The 24,489-nt window shown below is 43.5% G+C and overlaps 1 protein-coding gene across 2 annotated transcripts in view; it reads right to left on the bottom strand.

Moving 5' to 3' along the window:
- The window catches only part of commd5 (COMM domain containing 5), a 64,587-nt gene extending 46,462 nt beyond the window's left edge, over positions 1 to 18,125 (bottom strand). The window contains exons 1-4 of one of the 2 annotated variants that reach the window (XM_073057799.1): positions 18,029 to 18,125; positions 6,246 to 6,355; positions 3,075 to 3,235; positions 559 to 587 (exon numbers count right to left, since the gene is read on the bottom strand). In XM_073057799.1, coding sequence (XP_072913900.1) covers positions 559 to 587; positions 3,075 to 3,235; positions 6,246 to 6,355; positions 18,029 to 18,111 — 383 coding nt within the window. In that variant the 5' untranslated portion in view covers positions 18,112 to 18,125. Of the gene's footprint in view, positions 1 to 558; positions 588 to 3,074; positions 3,236 to 6,245; positions 6,356 to 13,718; positions 13,742 to 18,028 lie in introns of those variants that run through there. The other variant, XM_073057801.1, reaches the window with a different exon arrangement.
- Positions 18,126 to 24,489: the final 6,364 nt, after the last annotated feature.

Genomic DNA, 24,489 nt, shown 5'->3' on the forward strand with positions numbered 1-24,489 from the left:
TGAGCGAAGGGCGCTGAGTAGGCTACGGTCAATTATGGATAACTCTGAACATCCTCTACATAGCACCATCCAGAGACAGAGAAGCAGTTTCAGCGACAGGTTACTATCGATGCAATGCTCCTCAGACAGGATGAAGAGGTCAATACTCCCCAATGCCATTAGGCTTTACAATTCTACCGCCAGGACTTAAGAACTTTTTAAAAGCTATTATTAATGCTTTTTGAGATGGTGATTTAGATGCATATCATTTTTTTTTTACTGAGTTAAGTATTGTATGTAATTAGTTTTGCTACAACAAGTGTATGGGACATTGGAAAAAAGTTGAATTTCCCCATGGGGATGAATAAAGTATCTATCTATCTATCTATTGGGCTGCAAGAAAATGTTGAAAATTTATAAAAACTATCAAACAGGCAAACCATATCTCTTGCTTTCCTAGATACACAGTTCAAACTACACAGGACTAAACTCAGAGAAAAATGCAAAATGAGGTCAGCAAGTTTCTTTTTGTTTCACCAGCAAATGTTTTCAATAAAAAGGTAAAATATTAAGAATTACCTTATTTCTCTTAAATCATCCTTAAAAACCTAAATGAAATGAAATAACATTTGATCAGAAATCATGTTCTTCAAATCAGCATTCTTCATTGTTGAGAAATTTCCAGAAGAACATAGAGACACGAGTTACACTGAGTTATAAGATGGCAGAACATTTAGATGCAGCAGCTTCTGCAGAGTCAACCAAAGGTATTGCAGTTGTTTTTAAACGTAATTTTTATGATTGCAAGACCCTGCTGGACATTAAGAACTTAAAAGTAGTGCAGGTCAGTGAATTACTCATTGGTGGAGAAAGTACAAGATCTGAACTTGGCGCTAATAGTGCTCCTGCCTGTGCCAGAAAGGCATTGGAAGAGTCAATGCACGAAGCAGATGTGCAGTCTAACAGTGAGTGATCATCCTGGTCACATTTCTTGTGATTGCTAGACCCTGTTGAATACTGTCAAATGTAAAATGCTGCAAGTCCGATTTATTGGCAGATGGTAGGGAAGGTGCAAGGCCTTGATCGTAAAGAGGAGTAGGCCTCAAGCCATACGTTCCCTGTTTACAGTTGCCCAGGAGAGAGGCATTGGAGTCGATACGCTGCACCGCGTGTGACACAGCGTCAGAACTGGGGTTAGTGCTGCCCCCCAGTGTTTGCTTGGCAGAAGAGAAGCTATATTGCAGTTGATCGCAGATTTCTACGACATTCATGGATTCAGGGTCTTGGACTATATTTTTTAGTGATTTTACTGTATTTTACTGATATTTTGTAAGTGCTTGCTATATTACATGTGTTTCATGTGACTGGTGCTGTGTGTGACTGCTGGTATTCTGTATTCCACTTGGAACCCGGAGTAACACCATTTCACTTGGCTGTATTCATGTATGGTTGAATGACAATTAAACTTGAACTTACAGGGAAAGCTTGGTCAGAATTTGTCTATATTCCTTGGAGCTAACCCACACTGAATAGAGGTTCATAATATCATGAGTGCATTGATAAAATGGATGGTGGCAGGGTAGGGAAGTCCAAGACTTGGTGGCATATGTTTCAGGCGATAGGGAAAAAATTTACGAGGGACCCAAGTTGCAAAGTTTTCAGAGGGTGCTGAGTATATGGAACGAACTGCCAGAGGAAGTGGTTGAGGCACATGCCACAGTATCGATTAAGAAGCACTTCGAGGGGCAGCGCTTAGAAGGATGTGGGTGAAACACAGGAAATTGGGACTAGGTGGGTAGGCACCATGGTTGGCATGGACTCAATGGGCCAAAGGGTCTGTATCCATGTGATGTCATTTTAGGACTCTCCACATCTGCTTTCTCACCTGCTGAGTGTTTCCTGGATTTTCTGATTTTATGTATCATATAAACATTGAGACAAATATTGGCAATCACTGAAAAACAGCAAATATCCTTATTAAACCATGGGAATCTCTGGCCCACTCACAATGGAGAGGGAAGAACTCTGGGCCTCTTCAAAGGAGGCACATGGAATCAAATCAAAAATAATGGAAGATGTAGAGAACCTCCCACATTGCCTGCCAATACAGGATGTGTTCACAGCACAACCAAAGGGGAGGCAAGTCATTAATGGGCCCAAGGAGTGTAGAAGGAGATTTATACTGGATTGTTGCGGAACTATACACCAATACACCAACTATTATTTAGTATTTAGTTATTTAGAGATAGAGGTTCCTAAGGTTGTCATAGCCGGGGGGGGGGGGGGGGGGTGGGGGGAATGATTGTTGGTATAAGCTCTTACTATCTATAAAGTGTTCCAAATGGCGTGTGTCTCTAACAGCCTCTGACAATCAAGTCCAACTCTTGGCCTTCACGTGTAGCTTAGCTACCAAGTCTGGTGGAACTGCTTCTACTGACAACAGAAGGGGCAAAGGCGGACCATTGGTGCCTCAAAACCAGTTGCTTTGGGCAGATGGAGCTCATCAGCCTTGGACAGCAGCCTGCCCAGGAGAAGGAAATCTCTGATTTTAAATCTTTGCTTTCTTGCAGCCATAGGGAAAGGCTTCGGGAGTAAACCCCGAGGAAGAAATCCGGAGCCAGGGTCCCTAAGGCAGTTTGATGTTGTTTACAACCTCTGTGACGACACTGGTGCCAAGCTGTATCGGCGCTTGCCCTTCCCTTGAACTACGTCAGTGACGTGGAGAGGGGGAACCCACTGCATGAGCAATAGCCAGTTCTTCAAATCTTCCCGCCCAGGCTTGCGCCCTGGGGAGGACACAGTCCACCAGAGACACAGACCCATGATCCCCTGGGATCGACGGCTTATAGTACCTATATAGTATATAGGTACTATATACCTGTACCTATATAGTACAGGTATCTCTATATACCCTGTACTATAGAGATACAGGGTAGAACAGGCCCTTCCAACCACGCCATCCAGCAACCCACCTGTTTAACCCTTGCCTAATTACAGGACAATTTACAATAACCAATTAACCTTTGGACTACAGGAGGAAACTGGAGCACCCAGAGGAAACCCACACAGTTACGCTGATATTTAACTACACTTACCTCTTGCTTGAGGGAAGACGGTGGCAACCGCACAGCTTCTTGTATCAGTGTGTACATGCCTGCCAGGATGTGACTCAGCTGCTCTTCTGAAAGAGTCTCCGTCTCGGCAATGCTCCTCACAGACTCTTTGCAATCCTTTCCTTCTAGTGAGTTCACGACCGCTGAGAGAAAGGATCATAGTTTTTACAGCAGTTATGATAAATAAAGATCGTTATTTTATAACACACGGAGCGACTGGTGGATGGACTTTGCCATATTCCATGAAGAGCTCCATGAGCCAGTACTCATCGGCGGATCAGAGGTGGACAGGGTCAGTAACTTTAAATTCCTCGGTGATGCTATCTCAGAGGACTTGTCTTGGACACATCATATAAGAAAGCATGACAGCACCTCTGCTTCCTCAGGAGCCTGTGTAGATTCAACGTCTCCAAAAACTTTGGCTAACTTCTATAGATGTGCAGCGGAAAGTGTGCGTACCTGGCTGCATTATAGCCTGGCATGGGAAACCAATGCACATTGTGGGTAAAACCCTACCATTGAGCACAGCTACATGAAATGTTGTCATTAAAAAGCAGCATCCATTGTCAAAGTTCTTAACCATCCAGGCCATGCTCTTTTCTTGCTGCTGCCATCAGATAGGAGGTACTGGAGCCTTAGGACTTGTAGCACCAGGTACAAGAACAGTTACTACCCCTCAACCATCAGGCTCTTGAACAAATGGGGACTCATTCTGCTTCTGGAGTTCCCACAACCAAATGTCTCACTTTAAGGACTCTTTATCTTGTTATTTCATGTTGTTATTTATTTCTATTTACACTGGCACAGTTTGTTGTTCATTGATCCTGTTTACGGTTACTGTGCTATAGATTTGCTAAGTATGCCGCAGGTAAAAGAATCTCGGGATTGTATGTGGTGACACATACGTACTCTGATAATAAATTTTACTTTGACTTTTGAGATGCTTTCCTTTATAAAATCGGCTACTACCGCCTGCCATCTGGCACAATAGGGAATCCGGAGCTGGCCACATTACATGGTTAGGGAATGTCGATATTGAAAAGAAATAAAGAAAGCTGAAAAACATGTATGATATGATCAAAAACTAACTTTGCCTCATGTACATCAAAACATACAGTGAAATGCATCAGTTGCATCAATAAACACAACCAACAAGCAACATACACAAAATGCTGGAGGAACTCAGCACATCAGGAAGCATCTATGGAAATGAATGAACAGTCGACATTTTGGGCTGAGACCCTTGACCAGAACTGGAGAAGAAGGGGGAAGGCGCCAGAATTAAAGGTGGGGAGAGGGGAGGAGGATAGCTAGATGGTGATAGGTGAAGCCAGGTGGGTGGGTAAGATATGGGCTGGAGAGGACAGAATCTGATAGGAGATGAGACTGGACATGAGAGAAAGGGAAGGAGGCGGGGACTCAGGGGAGGTGGTTGACAGGTGAGAAGAGGAAAGAGGCCAGAGTGGGAATAGAAAAAAAGGGGGGGGGAAGGAATTTTTTTATTACTGGAAGGAGAAATCAATATTCATGCCATCTGTTTGGAGGCTACCCAGACAGAATATAATGTGTTGCTCCTCCTCCCTGAGGGTGGCCTCATCATGGCACAAGAAGGCACAGATCGACACATCGTAACAGAATCGGAATGAAGATGTTTGGCCACCCAGGTCACCATACTCCCTGTGCCAATTTAGCATGATTACTAACCTTTATTAACCAGTACATCTGTGGACTGTGAAACTGGAGCACCCAGAGGAAATACAGTCACGCGGAGAATACACAAACTTCTGACAGACAGTGGAGGAGTTGGTGGTGGTGAAAGAACTGTAAAAGATGCACTCCTGATCTCCCATTCCATCTCACCTTGGCTCTGCCCTTGGCTTTTCTACCTGCTCTCTGTAACTGTAGCACTATATTCTGATTCTAGCCCACCATTAAACAGAACCACCGTCAGCTTACCTGATATTGGAATTGGAATTGGTTTATCACTGTCACATGTACCAAGAAACAGTGAAAAGCTTGTCTTGTATAGCATTCATACAAAATCGAATCATTACACAGATTTTTACTGGTGTACGTGCGGGGAGGGTCAATGCTTCTGTTATTGCTTCTGTGTGGGAAGGGGAGGGGGTCTTTGGGGTCTGACGTTTCTGTTGTTCATTCTTTGGAGTCTTTTATTTTGATACAGAGTCATAGAGAAACAGGCCCTTCAACCCATCTACTCCATTCCAAAACCATTTAAACAGCCTAGTCGCACCGCCCTGCCCTGGGAACTTAACTCTCCATTCCCCTACTATCCGTGTACCTATCCAAACTTCTCTTAAAAAGCTGAAATCGAGCTTGCTAGAACCACTTGTGCTGGCACACTCAATTTGTTTCAAGGCTGTCTGCAAAGAGTAAGAATTTTCAGGTTGTATTCTGTATACATTCTCTGATATTAAATTGAAACAGCTGAACTATTTGATTGAGGTAGAATGAGATAAAACAATAACAATGCAGAATGCAGTGTTACAATTCAGAGAAAGTTCAAGTAGACAAAGTGCAAGAACTTAATGACATAGTTTTTAAGGTCAAGAGCCCATCTTATTTTTATTATCCAATCAAAGTAATGGAATGTGATTACAATTGGCAATAAGCATGTATTAGATGGGCCAAAGGGTCTGTTTCTGTACTGTACTTTTCTATGATTCTTTGACACAATGACTCTAAGTGCCTGTATTTCACTGGGAAAGTTGTTTAGCTATCTCAATAAGTGTCTGTTTTGGGAGTAGCCATTCCAGAAAGTTTCATTAGATACATTTTAGGCTTAATATAAATACCAATATCAAAGCAGTGTAAAAATAATGGATCACTTCAATGCTGACAGAATGAATATGTGGGATATCGCAAGTTAAACAGATGAGAGGTGGGTTTTTATTTACAGAGAGTGGTGGGTATGTGGAATGCACTGCTGGGGCTGGTGGTAGAGGCAGATACAATTAGGGCACTTAAGAAACTCTTAGATAGGCATATGGATGAAAGAAAAATGGTAGATTATATGGGAGGTAAGAGTTAGATCGATCTTAGAGCAGATTAATAGGTTGGCACAACATAGTGGGCCGAAGGGCCTGTACTGTGCAGTAATGTTCTGTGTTCTAATGTAACATTGACACTTACTTTTAAGTATTTTTCTGAAGATTTCTCTGTCTAAATCCTTCAGCTGTTTCACCATCAGCTCCACTTCCAGTGGCGTCCGGGCTCCAAGGAAACGACTCCTGTGCGACATGCTGGAGAAAGCGAAACAAAAACACATGAAGTAAGATCACTGTATAGTAATCTATTTTATTTATTCATTTTAAAAATTTATTTACAGATATAGTGAGGACAGGCCCTTCCACCCTTCGAGTCGTACCGTCTAGTAACCCACCTATTTAACACTAGTCTGATTTACTGTGACCAATTAACCAACTACCCGGTACGTCTTTCGTCTGTGGGAGGAAACCAGAGCATCTGAAGGAAACACATCTCCTCATGGGAAGGACATACAAACTTCCTACCGACACACATAAAATGCTGGAGGAACTTGGCTCTGAACTCTGTCCTGAGCTGTAAAAGTGTCAGGCTAACCGGTACGTTACCATGGTGCCCTTCAGTCGAAAAACATAGTGATGGGAAGGGGAGTTATATTGGCCATGCGGCTTCTCAAAGTCAAAGTAAGTTTAGTATCAAAGTTCACCATGTACAACCCTGAGATTCATTTTATTTATTTATTGACAAACAGCCCTCTCCAGCCCTTCAAACCGTGCCTGCCCAGCAATCCCCCAATTGAATCTTAGCCTAATCACAAGACAATTTACAAGGATCATTAACCTGCCTACTGGTATGCCTTTCGACGTGGGAGGAAACTGGGGCACCTGGAGGTATCCCATGCAGTAATAGGGAGAAGATACAGACTCCTAATGGCAGCGGTGGGAATTATTGAACACGGAAACATCGAGAAATACAGTGAAACGCGGAGCAATGCAGTTCAAGGATGTGCCGGGGGCAGCCCACAAATGTCAGCACACTTCCAGCACTGACATAGCATGTCCACAACTTCCTAACCCTAACCTGTATGTCTTTGGAATGTGGGAGGAAACTGGAGCAACTGGACACTTACGCAGTTACGTGGAGAATGTACTCCTCCCGGACAGCGGCAGGAACTGAACTCTGATTGCTGGTACTGGAAAGCATTACAGTAGCCGCCATACTACTGTGCTGTCCTAATCTGCATCAACACCATTTGACACAGTGCCTAGTGTGTTTACCACACCAAAATCTATCAACCTGTGATCATCCTAAAGTTCTCAAAAAGATTACCACTGTGCCATTCATCTTCATGAGAATCAACAAAACCTATCATTATTTAATACTTCTAACTTTACCTGCTTCCAAGCAGATTCATTCAACTTGATTCAAATTTGTGTTACAAGCCTTTTTCAACAAATTGCTATTTTACTTTAAGTGATTGGTTTTTACAGCAATTCTACATCCTGACAAGTGAGTTAATTGGATGCTCACTGCACCAGAAGGACCTGTTACCGTGTTGTACCTCTAAATAAGATATAAAAATGGAAAGAAAGTTTGTATGAGTGAGGCTTTACATAATCAATCAACACAGCTGTTCAATTGTCCTTCACTGTCCAACGACACCAGGTCTTCAGTAACACAGAGATTCTGCAGATTGGTATAACACAGCCTTGAAAATATTCACGTGGTTGACCATATGATAGGTCTAAGGGCTAAGGTGTTGTAAGAATACTTTAACAATTTTCATCAATATGTGCCGTGTCATATGACGTAGGCAATCATGGTCTAAGACCAGGATTGTTCTTGGCAAAGCTTTCTACAAAAGTGATTTGCCATTGCTTTCTTCTGGGCAATGCCTTTACAAGATGGGTGACCCCAGCCATTATCAGTACTCTTCAATGATATCCTGCATGGTGTCAGTGGTCACGTAGCCAGGACTTGTGATACACATCAGCTGCTCATACCACCTGCTCTCATGGCTTCATGTGACCCTGATCGGGAAGGGGGGCTAAGCAGGTGCTACATTTTACCCAAGGGTGACCTGCAGGCTAGTGGAAGGAATGTGTCTTCCACCTCCTTTGGTCAAGATGCATCTCCAGCCCACCACCCAATTATAGCATTACAGAAAAATCCATGCTGAGTTACCGTGACCTCAGAAAGAAAAATGACTTGCGTGAATCTCAGAATATGGAATTACAGCCAAAGATTTTCTTGCTCTCCCACTGTTTTTGTTACTTGCTCTGAGTTAGTGGGTGTCTCTGGCAAACTGGTGTTTACTATCTCTCGGCAGTTACCCCCCAGGTTGGTACTAAGCCTTCTTCTTAACTAGGTTCCAGAAAGTTGTTGACAGGAAAGTTCCACCGGACTGACTCGGGAACAATGATGGAAAGGAGATGGACCCAGGACAAGCCCTCTTCTCACTGTTACCATCAGGTAGGAGGTACAGAAGCCTGAAGGCACACACTCAGCGATTCAGGAACAGCTTCTTCCCCTCTGCCATCCGATTCCTAAAAGGATACTGCATCCATGAACACTACCTCAATACTTTTTAATTTCTGTGTTTGTACTCCTTATCTAATTTAACTATTTAATATATGTGTGCATTGTAATTACACTACTGCCGCAGTGATGGGCAGTGACCGAGCAGGCGCATGAGCAATCTCGTTAGAGCTCTCTCAGCCCAGTATGGCAGTGTTTATTTGCTTCGGTGCATTCTCAGTTTTTGACGTGAGATAGGGAGCTGTTGATAGTTGGTGAGCGCTGTGTTGCACGGAGGGGAGGACGGCAGGCTGATGAGGAGCATCGAGTGCGTTTTCCAAACATTGAATGGACTCGCCCAACTTGGGCCTCGCCCTCCTGAATTACCTCCAAATTCCCTTTAAGCGCCGCCGATTGACTTCTGGGTGTGAACAAACTCTACCAATGTAGTAGAAAATTGGAGGGAAATTTTCATTCTGAAGAAGGAATTTTGACATGCCGTGATTCAATTGCTAGCCTGCCGCTTTGCTGTTGTTGTAAACATTGCAAAAGGTGCATTGTGTAGGTTAGAGGTATTTGTGAAGTTTTTGTGATTTTGTTTAGTTATTTATTATCCACTCTTATTATGCAACAACGGACACACATAAAAAAAGCCCACCTTTACATTGAGAGCTACTTATCAATGGGTTTTACATGGACTGGTGATGCAAGTTGTCCGAATCCATTGAGCCTCGTCTGTGACAAACAATGTACAAATGCAGCAAAATTGAAGAGACACTTCACTACACATCATGGCCATATGACACGCAAAAGTGCTGATTATTTTCAACAGCTATTGGAATTACCACAGAGGAAAGATTTTGTTAATAAAGTCACAGTCAGTAAAAATATTCAGGAGCAAGCTACTTAGTAGAATTTATTACCCAGAAAAGAAAAAAACCACACAGTTGGTGAGAACCTGATAAGGCCAACGTGTAAAATTATAGTGGGAGAAAAAAGCTAGGATAAGATGCAATGGGAAAAATTGAAAAGGTTTCACTCTCAAACAGTGTAAGTTGATATATTGATGACATGTCTCATGATGCTGAAGAGGTTTTGTGTGATAAACTGAAAAACAACAGTTTCTCTGTCCAGGTTGATGAGTATACAGATTTCACCAATAAATGTCATGTTGTAGCATTTGTAAGATTTGTAAATGATAGTGAAATTCAAGAAAACTTTTTCTGTTGCAAAGAGCTGCCCAAATCAAGAAAAGCCCAAGATATACTTAATGTTTGGTCTTCATACCTAGAAATAAAAGACCTGTCTTAGAGGAACTGTGTTGGCGTCTGTGCTGACGGTGCCCCATCAATGTTTGGCTCCGTGAGAGGATTTGTTTCTCTTGTAAAAAAAATCCTGACATTGCCACAACACACTGCATCAACAGTGCAAATTAATTTTCATGTTGTAAACAGTATTAATTTAAATAAATTTACAACCTAATTAAATCTACTCAGCCTACCTTTAGAAAAAATAAAACATAAAAATTAAATTTGGCTTAAGCCAGTTGCTTAACAGAAATTTGTTATGTTTGCCGTATTAGTTTTTAAAATATATGAAAGGGAAAGAAAGAAATTAATTTCAAGAAATGTAAGCTAAGCTTAACTACCTGTTTTTTCATGAAAGGTTGGCTACAAATTCATTTTCTACTTAAAAAAGCATTGACAATTATTTTGGATTATTATATCTACAATGTACTGATCACGCTAATGTACCATGAGCTGTAGATATAATAACTTTTAAGCAGGGGTTCCATAAAACCTGAAAATTATTTCAAGGGTTCTTCCGGGTCAAAACGATTGAGAAAGGCTGCTTTACAGCGACAGACATAATATCTGGGTTTGATGGCTGCTGCGGTCTGTAGGGAGTTTATACATTCTCCCTGTGACCACGTGGGTTCCCTCCATTTGCCCCTTTCCTCCCACATTCCAAAAGCATATGAATTCAGGTTAGTAAGTTGTGAACCTGCTACATTGGTGCTGGAAGCGCGGCGACATTTGCTGGTTGCCCCAGTACATCCTTGCTGATTTGATATGATGCAAAAATCACACTATATGTTTCGATGTACGTGACAAATAGAGTTAATCTCTCTTCAAGCTCCGTTCCCCCGGCGCGCTTGCTTTATCAAATATCGAAGTCAAAGTCGGGTTTACTGTCAGCTGCGCGAGTGCTTTTATGCTCAGGTGTAATGAGGAACTTACCTGAAGCAGCATCTCAGGCACCGAGCATTCACAAGAAAACCATAAATTAGACAAAATAGTGCTGTTGAGTGATTTTTTTGTAAAATTTCAGTGCTTATTCCAAATCTAAATGCTCCTCCCCTCTCATAGTTCACACTTATACTTTAGCAACAGCACAAACATGAAGGTATTACCACTGCTTGGTACAGGAGGTGGGAGAAAGCAGGTCACCCTCCACCAAGGAGCCTCTTACATCAGTGACACCACCCCAAAATTATTTTGATCGCTGTCAATTGATCATTAAAAATTTCACCAGTGAGTCTGAAAGATTCTCGAAGCGCTGGTGAGACCCAGCAATGCCTGACTGGCAGCAAACAAGCCTACTAACTACTCTATTAATGACACTTTTTCTGGACAATGATCACTGCAATCAATAGCCTGTAACTTCTCTTTTGGAGTTGTGACTTTGAACTACCTGTATAAGCTGGTGTGTTGCCGCGTGGCCAAATGGTTAAGGCGTTCGTCTAGTTCGAGCCTTGGATGAATTAACCACACATTGCTCTGCAGCGACACCGGTGCCAAGCTGTATGGGTCCTAATGCCCTTCCCTTGGACACCATCGGTGGCGTGGAGAGGGGAAACTTGCAGCTTGGGGAACTGCCGGTCTCCCATACAACACTGCCCAGGCCTGTGCCCTGGAAACTTTCCAAGCTGCAAATCCATGGTCTATCGAGACTAACGGAGGCCTACCTACCTACCTACCTACAACCTGGCATTTTTCAAAGGTCCAATCTAATGTCAAAGAAATGTGTACAATATACATCCTGAAATGCTTTTTCTTTGCATTTTTGCAGAGACTGGAGTCTCTGGTTGTGGTGTGGTGGGTACAGGCCGAATCCAGGCAGCCGTTTGGCCATGCTGGAGTGGACTTGAGACTGAATCGAAGTGACAGGGCCAGGGGTCCAAGAACAAAAAACGAGCCGACTGGGCCAGATTGCAAAGGTCAGGATGTCAGGGCCGGAAGCGACAGGCGGGCCAATGTATAACTCGCTGCTGCAACAGGTTTACTCACCTCTGTCCTGACGCGTGGCGTGCAACTATCGGGATCCAAGACTGGCTACAGTGACAAGCAAGCTTCGTGAACTTTAGTCCTGGGTGTTATTTGTTTACTTTTTATTGTTAACATGATTTGTTCTTTTTTTCTGCACATTGGGTGTTTAATGATCCTTTTTAATGGGTTCTATTGGATTTTTGGCTGCCTACAAGAAGATGAATCTCAGGGTTGTATATAGTACATGTACTTTGATAATAAATGTACTTTGAACAGACTCTTCCCTCGTAGAGCTGTCACTTTCCACTCCTGACTTTATGGACTCTGTCTCATAGCAATACCACGACCACTTAGACAAGACAAACCCCTTCACCAGAGGCGCTACCCCACCCTGGATTATTTTGTGTTCTAATCATGCTTTTTTATATACATCATGTTCACATTATGTTTTCTTATGAATGCTCACTTGAAAAATTGGGAGAATGAAGATCATATTGCTCCTAAGCATGCAGAAAACCTACAGCACAATACAGGCCCTTCGGCCCACAATGCTGTGCCGAACATGTGCTTATTTAGAAATTACCTCGGGTTAAGTTGATGTACAGCTGTGTCAGTTGTACTGGAATGGCCACGCACATGTCGCAGCCAAGTGAAGAACAGGAGCAGGATTGTACTAACCATCAGTCTGGGCACTCTCCCTCCAATTAATCAAATACAGCCCGTACCTTCAGCACTTCAATCAGCTGTCATGCAGCAACATGCAAACTAATTCATGCAAATACAACTAATTTAAATGGTAAACTCAATTCTGAAACATCCATTACATAACATATTTAATACTATCAACACAAAACAGACAACATTCCCGCTTAGATCCATGCAGCAGCTAATAGCCAACTGGAAAAGTGTTAGCATGCAATTATCATTAAATTTTCCAAGTACTTAAACAAAATGTATTAGCAAAAAGACAATTTATGCACTTCATCTGTATAATAATTTTATCCAAGTGTTTAAGCCCATTGTTACAACATTAAGATATCATTCTATACAATCCAATTTAATTCTACTGTTAATAAAGTGTATTAACACAGGAGGCTAAATTTTGCAGAATTTTTATGTCAAAGTTCTCCTTGCATTTAGCAGCAATATTTTGGGAATTGTCAGAGGTTTTAAACTTTGCCTTCAATGCTGCCTCAAAAGCAAATGATAAAAAAGGCATTATATTTCCATTATCAAAGTTTAAGTTGGACAACTGCTGTTTACCCCATCGAGCCATGAAATTATCTCTATGTACTGCACTGCAATTAATGACAGATGTACACTTGGGGTCTTTGCTAGCTTATACCTGCACTGAGTTGGCCGGATATACTGGGTCAGATTCTGCAGACCAACAGGACCAACTGAGCTAGATCCCCAGTTGCTGCATCTTCCTGCAGAACAACAGGTGGTGACAGCTAGCCCAATAAATTATTAACAGGGACTGCACAGTGATGCTGCAAATTAAAGAGGCTCATTCCAGGCAAGCCAAAACCTGGTGTTGGGAAGCCAGCTGAAGCACACATTTAGTTACTACCTCACATTCCATCACCCTCCTGTACTCTCCATCTTGCCCACTCCAACCACCTCAAACCTTGGTCACATGACCTAAACCAAATACCCTCCATACCAATCTCAGAGCCCCGTCCTGCTCTATGCACCACCCTCTCACCACTGATCACAGACCTTCTTACACTCAAAACAGACCTGCACATATGCCCTCCTTTTCAGATCCACAACCAAACCCTATGGCTGGCCTCTCTCTTGCCGGCGACCCTCCAGACGGCAATGGGTTTACCTTCTCTCTGCACCAATGCAGCGCACGTGGAAAAGGCCTTCGTTCACGTCAAGCCAACACCAGTTTTGCAGGAATGTGTTGTGTACACACTGGTTGTGCTGCTACACATCACGCAGTGATTCAGGAAACAATTTATTGGTGAAGGGTCTCGGCCTGAAACGTCGACTGTTTACTCTTTTTCATAGATGCTGCCTGGCCTGCTGAGTTCCTCCAGCATTTTGAGTGGGCTGTTTGGATTTCCAGCATCTGCAGATTTCCTCTAGTTTATTGTTGTAGCTTTAAAAACATCCAATTTCGCCTTCAGTCTGTCAGTAAAACCTGCCAATCAAACTATGGACTGTATTTATGCATAAAATTTTCAGCTGTCAAATCCTGTCTGTGTTTAACCAGAGGGAAATGATAATTAATCCCAATTATGCTTCTCAAAATATTAGTACTGATTAATATTGCTAGCTGTTTAGCAGAAGTGAAGCCAGAAATCCAGTCTCGTAGTACCAGATACTTGCCCACATTTCTGGGCCCAGGCCCATTCTGACGTCTAAAACCAGAGGGCATGCATTTAAAGTGAGAGTGGACAGTTGGAAGATGTGCAAATCAGAATAGTTTTATTTAAAAACGCAGAGGCTGGTGGGTGCCTGGAATGCATCGGTAAGGGTGGCAGTGGAAGCAGATTCAACAGGGACATTCTTAGATAGGCACATGAAGGTGCTGGAAATGGAGGGATGTGGACATTGTGTAGAGGGAAGGGATTAGTTTACTTGGGCATCTGATTACTAATTTAATTGGGGTGGCACAAATATGGGACGAAGGACCGGTTCCTGTGCTGTAATGTTCCATGGGCCATGTTCAATCCATCTTCAACTTCCGGTTTAAAATGGTGCTGGTGAGACACAGCGACACCTTACTGGCAGCAAACAACCCTACTAAATATTCTATTAATCACACTTTTTCCGAACAAGGATCACTGGAATCAATGGCCTGTAACTTCCCTTTCTGGGTTGCATTTTTGAACAGCCTGTATGACCTGGCATTTTTGCAGTGTGAACTGGAGTCTTGAAGGTGCGGTAAGGTTGCGGCATTGCGGGTACAGGCCAAATCGAGGCGGCTGGGCCCGGACCCGAGAATGAGGAACGAACTAATGATTGGCCATTGCTGGAGCGGAAATGGAGCTGAATCAAAGTGGCAGGGTCCGGCCTGAGAGCAAGGAATGAGCTGATATCTGGGCACTGGGCCAGATTGAAAACGTCCGTTGTGGGCTGAATCAGGGCAGCGGGGCCAGCCCGAGAGCAAGGAACGAGTTGATGTTTGGCTTTTGCTGGAGCAAAAATGGGGCCAAGTCGAAGCTGCAGTAACAAGGTCAAAATGCAAGAAGGATGTTTGAACAAATTAAGTGCTGAACCAGATTGAAAAGATCAGGTTGTGAACTATAGTTCTGAGTGTTATTTGTTTACTTTTTATTGTTGCATGATTTAGTCTTTTTCTCACACAATGGGTGTTTGACGGTCTCTTTTGCAATGGGTTTCTTGGGTTTCTTTGTCTTGTGACTGCCTATAAGACTAATCACAAGGTTGTACATAGTGTAAATACTTTGATAATAAATGTACTTTGAACTTTGAAAATTACAAGACTTCAAATGCTGGAATTCTGGAACAACATGCACAATATGCAGGTAAACTGGAAAAATCAGGTCAGTGCAGGATTCCAGGAGGGGGTATTTCCAGAGTGTCAATGAGATGGATTTTTAGAGCAGTTCGTGGCTGGGCCCTCAAGGGAATCAGCGATTCAGGATTGGGTGTTGTGCAATGAACCAGAATTTATTAGGGACTTGAAGGAAAAAGAATCCTTGGGGGCCAGTGATCATAATAGGATCGAATTCACCTTGAAGTTTGAGAAGGAGAATATAAAGTCAGATGTAAAAGTATTACAGTGGAGTAAAGGGAATTACAACAACATGAAAAAGGGGTTGGCCAGAACTGTTTGGAAAAGAACACTGGCAGGGATGAATGCAGAGCACCTATGGCTAGAATTTCTGGAAGCAATTTGGAAGGCACAGGATATATACATCTCAAAAAGGAAAAAGTATTCTGAAGAAAAGATGACACAATCATAGCTAACAAGAGAAGTCAAAGCCAGCATAAAAGCCAAAAAGATAGAGCAAAGATTAGTGGGAAGTTAGAAGATTGGGAAGCTTTTCAAAACCAACAGAAGGCAACCAACAAGTCATAAAGAAGGTAAAGGTGGGATACGAAAGTAAGTTAGCCAATAATATTAAAGAGGATACCAGAAGTTTCTCCAGATACATAAGGTGTAGAAGAGTGGCAAGAGTGGATATTGGACCGCTGGAAAATAATGCTGAAGTGGAAGTAATGGGAGACAATGAAATGGTGGATGAACTGAGTAAGTACTTTACACCAGTCTTCACTGTGGAAGACATTAGCAGTATGGTGGAAGTTCCAAGTGTCAGGAGTCATGAAACGTGGGAAGTTATCATTATTAGAGAGAAAGATATTGGAAAACTGAAAGGTCAAAGTCTCCTGTACCAGATAGTGTACACCCCAGGGTTCTGAAAGAAATGGCTGAAGAGATTGTGGAGGCATTTATAATGATCTTTCAAGAATCACTGGAATCGTCCTGGAAGGCAGCAAAATTGCAAATGTCACACCACTCTTCAAAAAGAGAGGCAGAAGAAAGGAGAATCAGTGTTGTGTACTTGGGTTTTCAGAAGGCTTTTGACAAGGTGTTACACGTGAGGCTGCTTAATAAGCTATCAGTCCATGGTATTACAGGAAATATTCTAGCATGGATAAAGCAGTAGCAGATTGGCAGGAAACAGAGTGGGAATAAATAGAGCCTTTTCTGTTTGGCTGCCAGTGTTCCACAGGGGTTTGTGTTAGGACCAATTTACATTATATGTCAATGATTTGGATGATATAATTGATGGCTTTGTTGCAATGTTTGCAGACGATATGAAGATAGGTGAAGGGGCAGATAGTTTTGAAAAAGTAGAGAGGCAACAGGACTTAAACTAGGAGAATGGGCAAAGAAATAGCAGATAGTGTTGGTAAGTGTACAGTCATGCACTTTGGTGGAATGAAAAGGTTGACTATTTTATAAGTGAAGAGAAAATGCAAAAAACTGAAACACAAAGGAACTTGGAAGTACTTGTGCAGGATTCCCTAAAGGTTAATTTGAAGGTTGAGTCTGTGGTAAGGAAGGCAAATGTGACACTAGCACTGATTTCAAGAGGACTAGAATATAAAAGCAAGGATATAATGTTGGGACTTTATAAAGCACTGGTGAGGCCTCACTTGGAGTATTGTGAGCAGTTTTGGGTGCCCGTCTTAGAAAGGACGTGCTGAAACTGAAGACGGTTCAAAAGAGGTTCAAGAAAATGATTCCAGGATTGATTGGGTTGTCATTGAAGATCGTTTGATTACTCTGGGCCTGTATTCACTAGAATTTAAAAGAATGAGGGGTGACTTCATTGAAACCTAATCAATGGTGCATGGCCTTGATAGAGTGGAAGTGGAGATGATATTTCCTATAATGGAAGAGTCTAGGACCAGAGGACACAACCTCAGAATAGAGGGGCGTTCTTTTAGAATGCAGATTAGGAGGAATTTCTTTAGCCAGAGAGTGGTGTAACTGTGGAATTCTTTGCCACAAAGCAGCTGTAGAGACCAAGTCTTTATGTATATTTAGACAGAGGTTGCTAGATTCTTGATTGGTCAGGGCATGAAGGGATATTGGGGAGAATTATTGAGGACATTGGGGCTGAGAGCAAAATTGGATCAGCCATGATGAAACGGCAGAGCAGACTCGAAGGACCAAATTGCCTAATTCTGCTCCTATATCTTATGGTCTTATAAATTATGCTGCCTGATCCGCTGAGTTCTTCCGGTATTTTGTGGGCGAAACAACTAATATTAAGAAGGTGGGCCGCGATGATCGCATTGAAGTGCAGAATAGGTTGCAGTAACTGACGGGTATGAAGCCCTTTGAGATCCGTCCAAGTCACAGTAATGATGAAAGTTCACCTCATCTACAAAGGAGGCAGTTTGACGGTAGTCGTAATTTACAGCACATTCACTATCCTCCTCTTTCTGGAGACCGGGCCTTCCAACAACAATGAAAAACAGCTGTCACTTTGCACACAGCAAATTCCCGGAGAACGAGAAGCTGTCAGAGCGGCCCCTCGGCCTGAGGCTGTGCTCCAACCATGCCCCCACCCTCGGGGAGCTGGACTGCATCTTACCCCACCCCCCAAAACCTCGCAACTCAACGGGAAATCACGGTACTCCCTCGCCTACCTGGTCCTTCTCCACAATCCCGCACAAACAGCACCACTTCCGCCCCTCAACCTGTCCCAACTTCCGTCCTGCCCAAGATGCATTTCCGCCACGCAATCTATCCCATTTCCGCCCTGTTGTCAAACTCACTTCCGCCCCTCTCTTGCGTAATTTCCACCCTTTTTCCAACTGGTTGGAAGCATTCCTGCTGGCAATGTTTAATGCAATTCTGTATATTTCATTTGTAAAATTGGGAGTTGAAGGGGTTGCTGGTTAAATGTGTATTGTTTCTGTCAAATATTTTCTGCATAAAATATTTCATTTTGGCAGCTCTGATTGAAATATAGTGGATTCTGGTTAATTAGGCCATCTGTTAATCAGGACAGCTGCTTATTTGGGACAACTCCTAAAAGACAAAAACAGATTGAGGAGATAGCCAGGATTTTTGTTGTTTATTTGGAACACTATGGCACTTAATTGTGGCAGGAGTCTGTATCCGAACAGGTTCTGAATGGCGTCAGTTACATGCACTTGTGTGACCATTAGGCACTAGACCTTAGAGCAAACTGTTTTTGAATAGTTTCTGTTCAAAAAGCAGCGATTTTTGTCATTGATGGTTGGTGAGAAATAAGCAGTAGGACAATTCAGAATTGTTTTGTTCATTGTGGCTTGGAGGTGCCAGAAATGGCCTTCATCTGGCAGAACTTGTCTTCACTCGTAATAATTTCTCATTCAGCTCTTCCCACTTCCTTCAAACGAAAGGAGTAGCTATGGGCACTTGCATGGGTCCCAACTATGCCTGCCTTTGTGCCAGTGTATTGGAACAGTCTATGTTCCAAGCCTACACTGATATCGCTCCCCAACTTTTCATGCACTACATTGACGACTATATTGGTGCTGCTTCCAGCACCTATGCAAAGCTTGTCAACTTCATCAAATTTGCCTCACTCTTTCACCCTGCCCTCAAATTTACCTGCTCCATTTTGAACAATTCCCCCTCCTTTCTCAATCTCTCTGTCTCTATCTCTGGAGACAGCTTATCTACTGATGTCTATTATAAACCCACTGACTCTCAGAGCTACCTTCCCACCTTGTTACTTGTAAATATGCCATCACCTTCTCTCAATTCCTCCGGTTCTGCCACATCTGCTCTTTGGATGAGGCTTTTCATTCTAGAACTGAGGAGATGTCCTCCTTCTTCTGTTACGTAACCTCGTAACCAGGTAACTTACCAGCAAAGATAGCGGGATCAGCTGAGTCGGATGCTACTATTTTCAAACGTTTTATTCAAAAAGGGGCACAAACGTATGGTTAATACAAAACATTCAGATCATATACATCGTCAAAACTCAATCTAAAACACCGGTGTAATAATAATCAATCAGAAATAAGCTCTATAGTTGTCTAGGGGGTAATACTGAGTCCAATTGAAATATAAAGAGTCACTCAGAAGGCTGCAGGCTTTTCCCTGTTGGGAACCGCTGGGGTTTCACGTTGTGGAGAGAGAGAGATGGTTGAGAAAGGATAAACACTTGCCCGTTGTCTTTACAGAGCAAATCCTTGGAATCAGGGGAGCAGGCTTCCCCATTGTTAGTTAAAAGCGGTCTTCTGTTGGTTCTAGCCACAGATTCAAAATTTGGAATCTAACGCACGTGGCTTCCTTCAAAATGGCTTCCCGCTCCCACGGGAATCGGTATCGTGCTTCCTTGGTGTCTCCTTGGTGCGTCTGAGGGTTGTCCCCCCCTCAGACCCTCCTTTATACTTCTTCACGGGATCGCAGGTGTCAATCAGGTTGCAGGTGATGCGATCTCTTTCTCAACCAGCCCACTTTGCCCGAGGGCTTTTCACGTGGTCTCCATGAGACACTAGTCAATGTCGCCTTTATTCTGCTTCTCGGGAGAACGTGGTCTTCCGCACGTCTCTCTCTCTCTCTCCCATTTCCTGTGTCTATTCAGCACGTCTCTCCCCCTCTTGGGTCAGTTGACCCCCTCCCCTTGACTAGGGCTCTTGCGATTCTCACAAAGGAGGGGGCCGAGGTCATAACACTTCAAAGAAAAGGGCTTCCCTTCCTCCACCATTAGTGCTGCCCTCAACCACATCTCTTCCATTTCGCGCATGTCTGCCCTCAACCCATCCTTCTGCCACACTACCAGAGATAGGATTCCTCTTGTCCTCACCTACCACCCCTCCCATTCTGCATCCAGCACGTAATTCTCCACAACCTCTGCCATATCCAACCGGATCCCACCATCAAACACATCTTTCCCTCTCTCTCACTTTCTGCTTTCCACAGGGATCACTGCCTATGTGACTTCCTTGTCCATTCGTCCCTTCCCACTGATCTCCCTCCTGACACTTCTCCTTGCAAGGATCCCTGTCCCTACAACTCTTTGCTCACTACCATTCAGGGCCCCAAACAGTCCTGCCAGGTGAGGTGTCACTTCCCCTGTGAATCTGCTGGGATCATTTAATGCATCCAGTGCTCCCAGCGTGGCCTCCTGTATATTGGTGAGACCCAACGTAGATTGGGAGACCGCTTTGCTGAGCAGCTACGCTCCGTCCGCTAGAAGCAGGGTCTCCTGGTGGCCACCCATTTCAATTCTACTTCCCATAAAATTCCAACATGTCATTCCATGGCTTCCTCCACAGCCATGATGAAGCCACACACAGGTTGGAGGAGCAACACCTTGTATTCCATCTGGGTACCCTCCAACCTGACAGCACGAACAGCAATTTCTTGAACTTCTGGTAATGCCCCCCCCCCCACATCTCTTTCACTATCCCCTCTCTCACATTACCTCCTTACCTGCCCTTCACCTCTCTCTGGTGCTCCTCCCCTTTTACTTTCTGCCATGGCTTGTCCTCTCCTATCAGACTCCCCTTTCTCCAGCTCTGTATCTCTTTTGCTAATCAACTTTCCAGCTCGTTACTTCACCACTCCTCCTCTCCTGGTTTCACCTATTACCCTGTGTTTCTTCCTCCTCTCCCCCGCCCCCCCAAACTTCTTACTCTGACTCCACATCTTTTCCCCCAGTCCTAATGAAAGGTCTCGGCCCAAAATATCGGCTGTTTACACTTTTCCGTGTGTGCTGCCTGGCCTGCTGAGTTCCTCCAGCATTGTGTGTGTTGCAACCCTTTCTCCCTTCCTCACTGCTGTCACCAGGCAGAAGGTACAAGTGGCTCAGGACTCACATCACCAGGTTCAAGAACAGTAACTATCCCACACCTATCAGACTCTTGAACAAATGTGGATAACTACACTCATTCTATTTCTGGTGTTCCCACAACCAATGGTCTCACATTAAAGACTTTTTATCCTGTTATTTCATGCTCCCGTTATTTATTGCTATTTATTTATATTTGAATTTACACAGTTTGTTGTTCACTGGTCCTGTTTACAGTTACTGTTCTATAGATTTGCTATGTATACCCGCATGAAAAAGAATCTCAGGGTTGTAAGTGGTGACATGTGTGGACTCTGATAATAAAACTTTCTTTGAACTTTTGAACTTTGAACTTCTCCAAGGGCAATAGTTGTCATTAGACTATTATCAAAAGGTCTGCACTATGGACTCCGGGACATGAATTTGGTCCCTCCAAACAAAGCCGGGAAGGACTAACAAACTCCTTATAGGTGGTGGCAGAATTGAAATTGGGCTGCTGGCACTATAACACCATGAAGCTAACCCCTACCCTACCATCCTGCCCAACGTGTATCTTGCTTCGTCACACACGCTAGGCCTCATATGGAGCCAGTGATCATTAATGGAGAATGTGTGGAGCAGGTTAAGACCTACAAGTATCTGGGAGTACAGTTAGACGAGAAGCTAGACTGGACTGCCAACACAGATGCCTTGTGCAGGAAGGCACAGAGTCGACTGTACTTCCTAAGAAGGTTGGCGTCATTCAATGTCTGTAGTGAGATGCTGAACATGTTCTATAGGTCAGTTGTGGAGAGCGCCCTCTTCTTTGTAGTGGCGTGTTGGGGAGGAAGCATTAAGAAGAGGGACGCCTCACGTCTTAATAAGCTGGTAAGGAAGGCGGGCTCTGTCGTGGGCAAAGTACTGGAGAGTTTAACATCGGTAGCTGAGCGAAGGGCGCTGAGTAGGCTACGGTCAATTATGGATAACTCTGAACATCCTCTACATAGCACCATCCAGAGACAGAGAAGCAGTTTCAGCGACAGGTTACTATCGATGCAATGCTCCTCAGACAGGATGAAGAGGTCAATACTCCCCAATGCCATTAGGCTTTACAATTCTACCGCCAGGACTTAAGAACTTTTTAAAAGCTATTATTAATGCTTTTTGAGATAGTGATTTAGATGCATATCATATTTTTTACTGTGTTAAGTATTGTATGTAATTAGTTTTGCTACAACAAGTGTATGGGACATTGGAAAAAAAGTTGAATTTCCCCATGGGGATGAATAAAGTATCTATCTATCTATCTATCTATCTATCTATCTAATTGCTCCTCTTCGTGTGCCTGGGGTTCAGAAACAAAGTACTTCTCAGTTGCTTGTTTTCTTTATTCACAGAATCCAGACTCCCTTCCAAGGAACAACACACACAAAATGCTGGTAGAACACAGCAGGCCAGGCAGCATCTGTAGGGAGAAGCGCTACCGATGTTTCGGGCCGAGACCCTTCGTCAGGACTAACTGAAAGGAAAGATAGTAAGAGGAATCCTTTCGGTTAGTCCTGACGAAGGGTCTCGGCCCGAAACATCGGTAGCGCTTCTCCCTACAGATGCTGCCTGGCCTGCTGTGTTCTACCAGCATTTTGTGTGTGTTGTTGTTTGAATTTGCAGCATCTGCAGATTTCCTTGTGTTTTCCCTTCCAAGGACCCCATCTAAACTTCTTGCTGCCCCAAAAGTAGTCAGCACAATCATAGATCCCACCCACCCTGACATTGCCTCTTCTCGCTCTTCCCATCGTGCACAGAATAGAAAAGCCTGAAAGCATATACCACCAGACTCAAGAACAGTTTATACCCCACTGTTATAAGACTACTGAACCGAGTACAAAACGATTGGCTCTCAGACTCACAGTCTTCCTTTCAGCTTGTTGTCTGCCTGCACAGAAACTGGAACACTTTATTCTGCATATTATTGTTTTCCCGTGCACTACCTCAATGCACTGATCTGATGAAATGATCTGTATGGATGGCATGCAAAACTGAGTTTACCACTTTACCAACACAAACCAATTTAATCTCTTAAAACAGAAAGCCTGGCATTTCTGTTAGTCCCCCAGCAAAGTATCTGAAGTATCCTTGAAGTGCAATGTCATGTAGTAAAAACAGCTTTGGGAGGTTGTATGTGTTGGGCACTGCACGTAATGCGGATGTCACTGGGAGTTACTGCAGTCACTGTGGAATTAATGAGAGTCACCAGGTGTTACTGGGGTGTTGGGATCAATAGGTGCCCTTGGGGATTGCTGGGAAACACTGGGAGTCACGGGGAATTACTGGCAGTCACTGGAGATTCACCAGGTGTCACCAAGTATCACAGGGTGTCACAGAGGAATTACCATGTTCCATGGGGAAATCACTGGGAATCTTTATGAAATCATTAGGAGTTACTGGGGAATCTTTGGGAATCACTATGGAGGCACTGGGGAACCTTTGAGCATCACTCTGGATTCTTTTAGAATCTCTGGGAGTCACTGGGAACTCTTTAGGAATCACTGGAAGGCACTGGGGAATCTTTGGGACTTCAACCAGAGGTCATGGGTTAAGGGTGAAAGGTTTAAGGGGAACATGAGGGGGAACCCCTTTACTCAGAGGGTAGTGAGAATGTGGAACAAGCTGCCGGCACAAGTGGTGCATGTGAGCTCAGTTTCAACGGTTGGATGTGCAATGGACGGTAGTGGTATGGAGGACTATGGTCCCAGTGCAACTTATAGCATTTTTATGTATTGCACTTTACTGCCCAGTGATACTAAACCTGATTCTGACATTAACATTTGTCCAATAAACATTGTATCTCTGAAAAAAAAGATGCAACTAGGCAGTTCAAGTGTTTTGGCACGGACTAAATGGGCCAAAGGGCCAGTTTCTGGGCTGTACTTTTCTATGACTAAGAAGTCACTGGGGATCACGAGAAGTTATTGGGAATCTTTGAGTCACCAGTGAATCTTTAGGGATCTTGAGGAGTTACTGGGGATCTTTGAGAGTCACCAGTGAATCTTTAGGGATCCTGAGGAGTTACTGGGGATCTTTGAGAGTCACCAGTGAATCTTTAGGGATCCTGAGGAGTTACTGGGGATCTTTGAGAGTCACCAGTGAATCTTTAGGGATCCTGAGGAGTTACTGGGGATCTTTGAGAGTCACCAGTGAATCTTTAGGGATCCTGAGGAGTTACTGGGGATCTTTGAGAGTCACTAGTGAATCTTTAGGGATCCCGAGGAGCTACTGGGCATCACTAGGAAGTCACAGGGAAACCTTTGGGAATCACTGGGGAACTTCCCTGTTGTTGGC

Source organism: Hemitrygon akajei, chromosome 10 (genome assembly GCF_048418815.1).
Source record: "Hemitrygon akajei chromosome 10, sHemAka1.3, whole genome shotgun sequence".
Classification (NCBI taxonomy): domain Eukaryota; kingdom Metazoa; phylum Chordata; class Chondrichthyes; order Myliobatiformes; family Dasyatidae; genus Hemitrygon; species Hemitrygon akajei.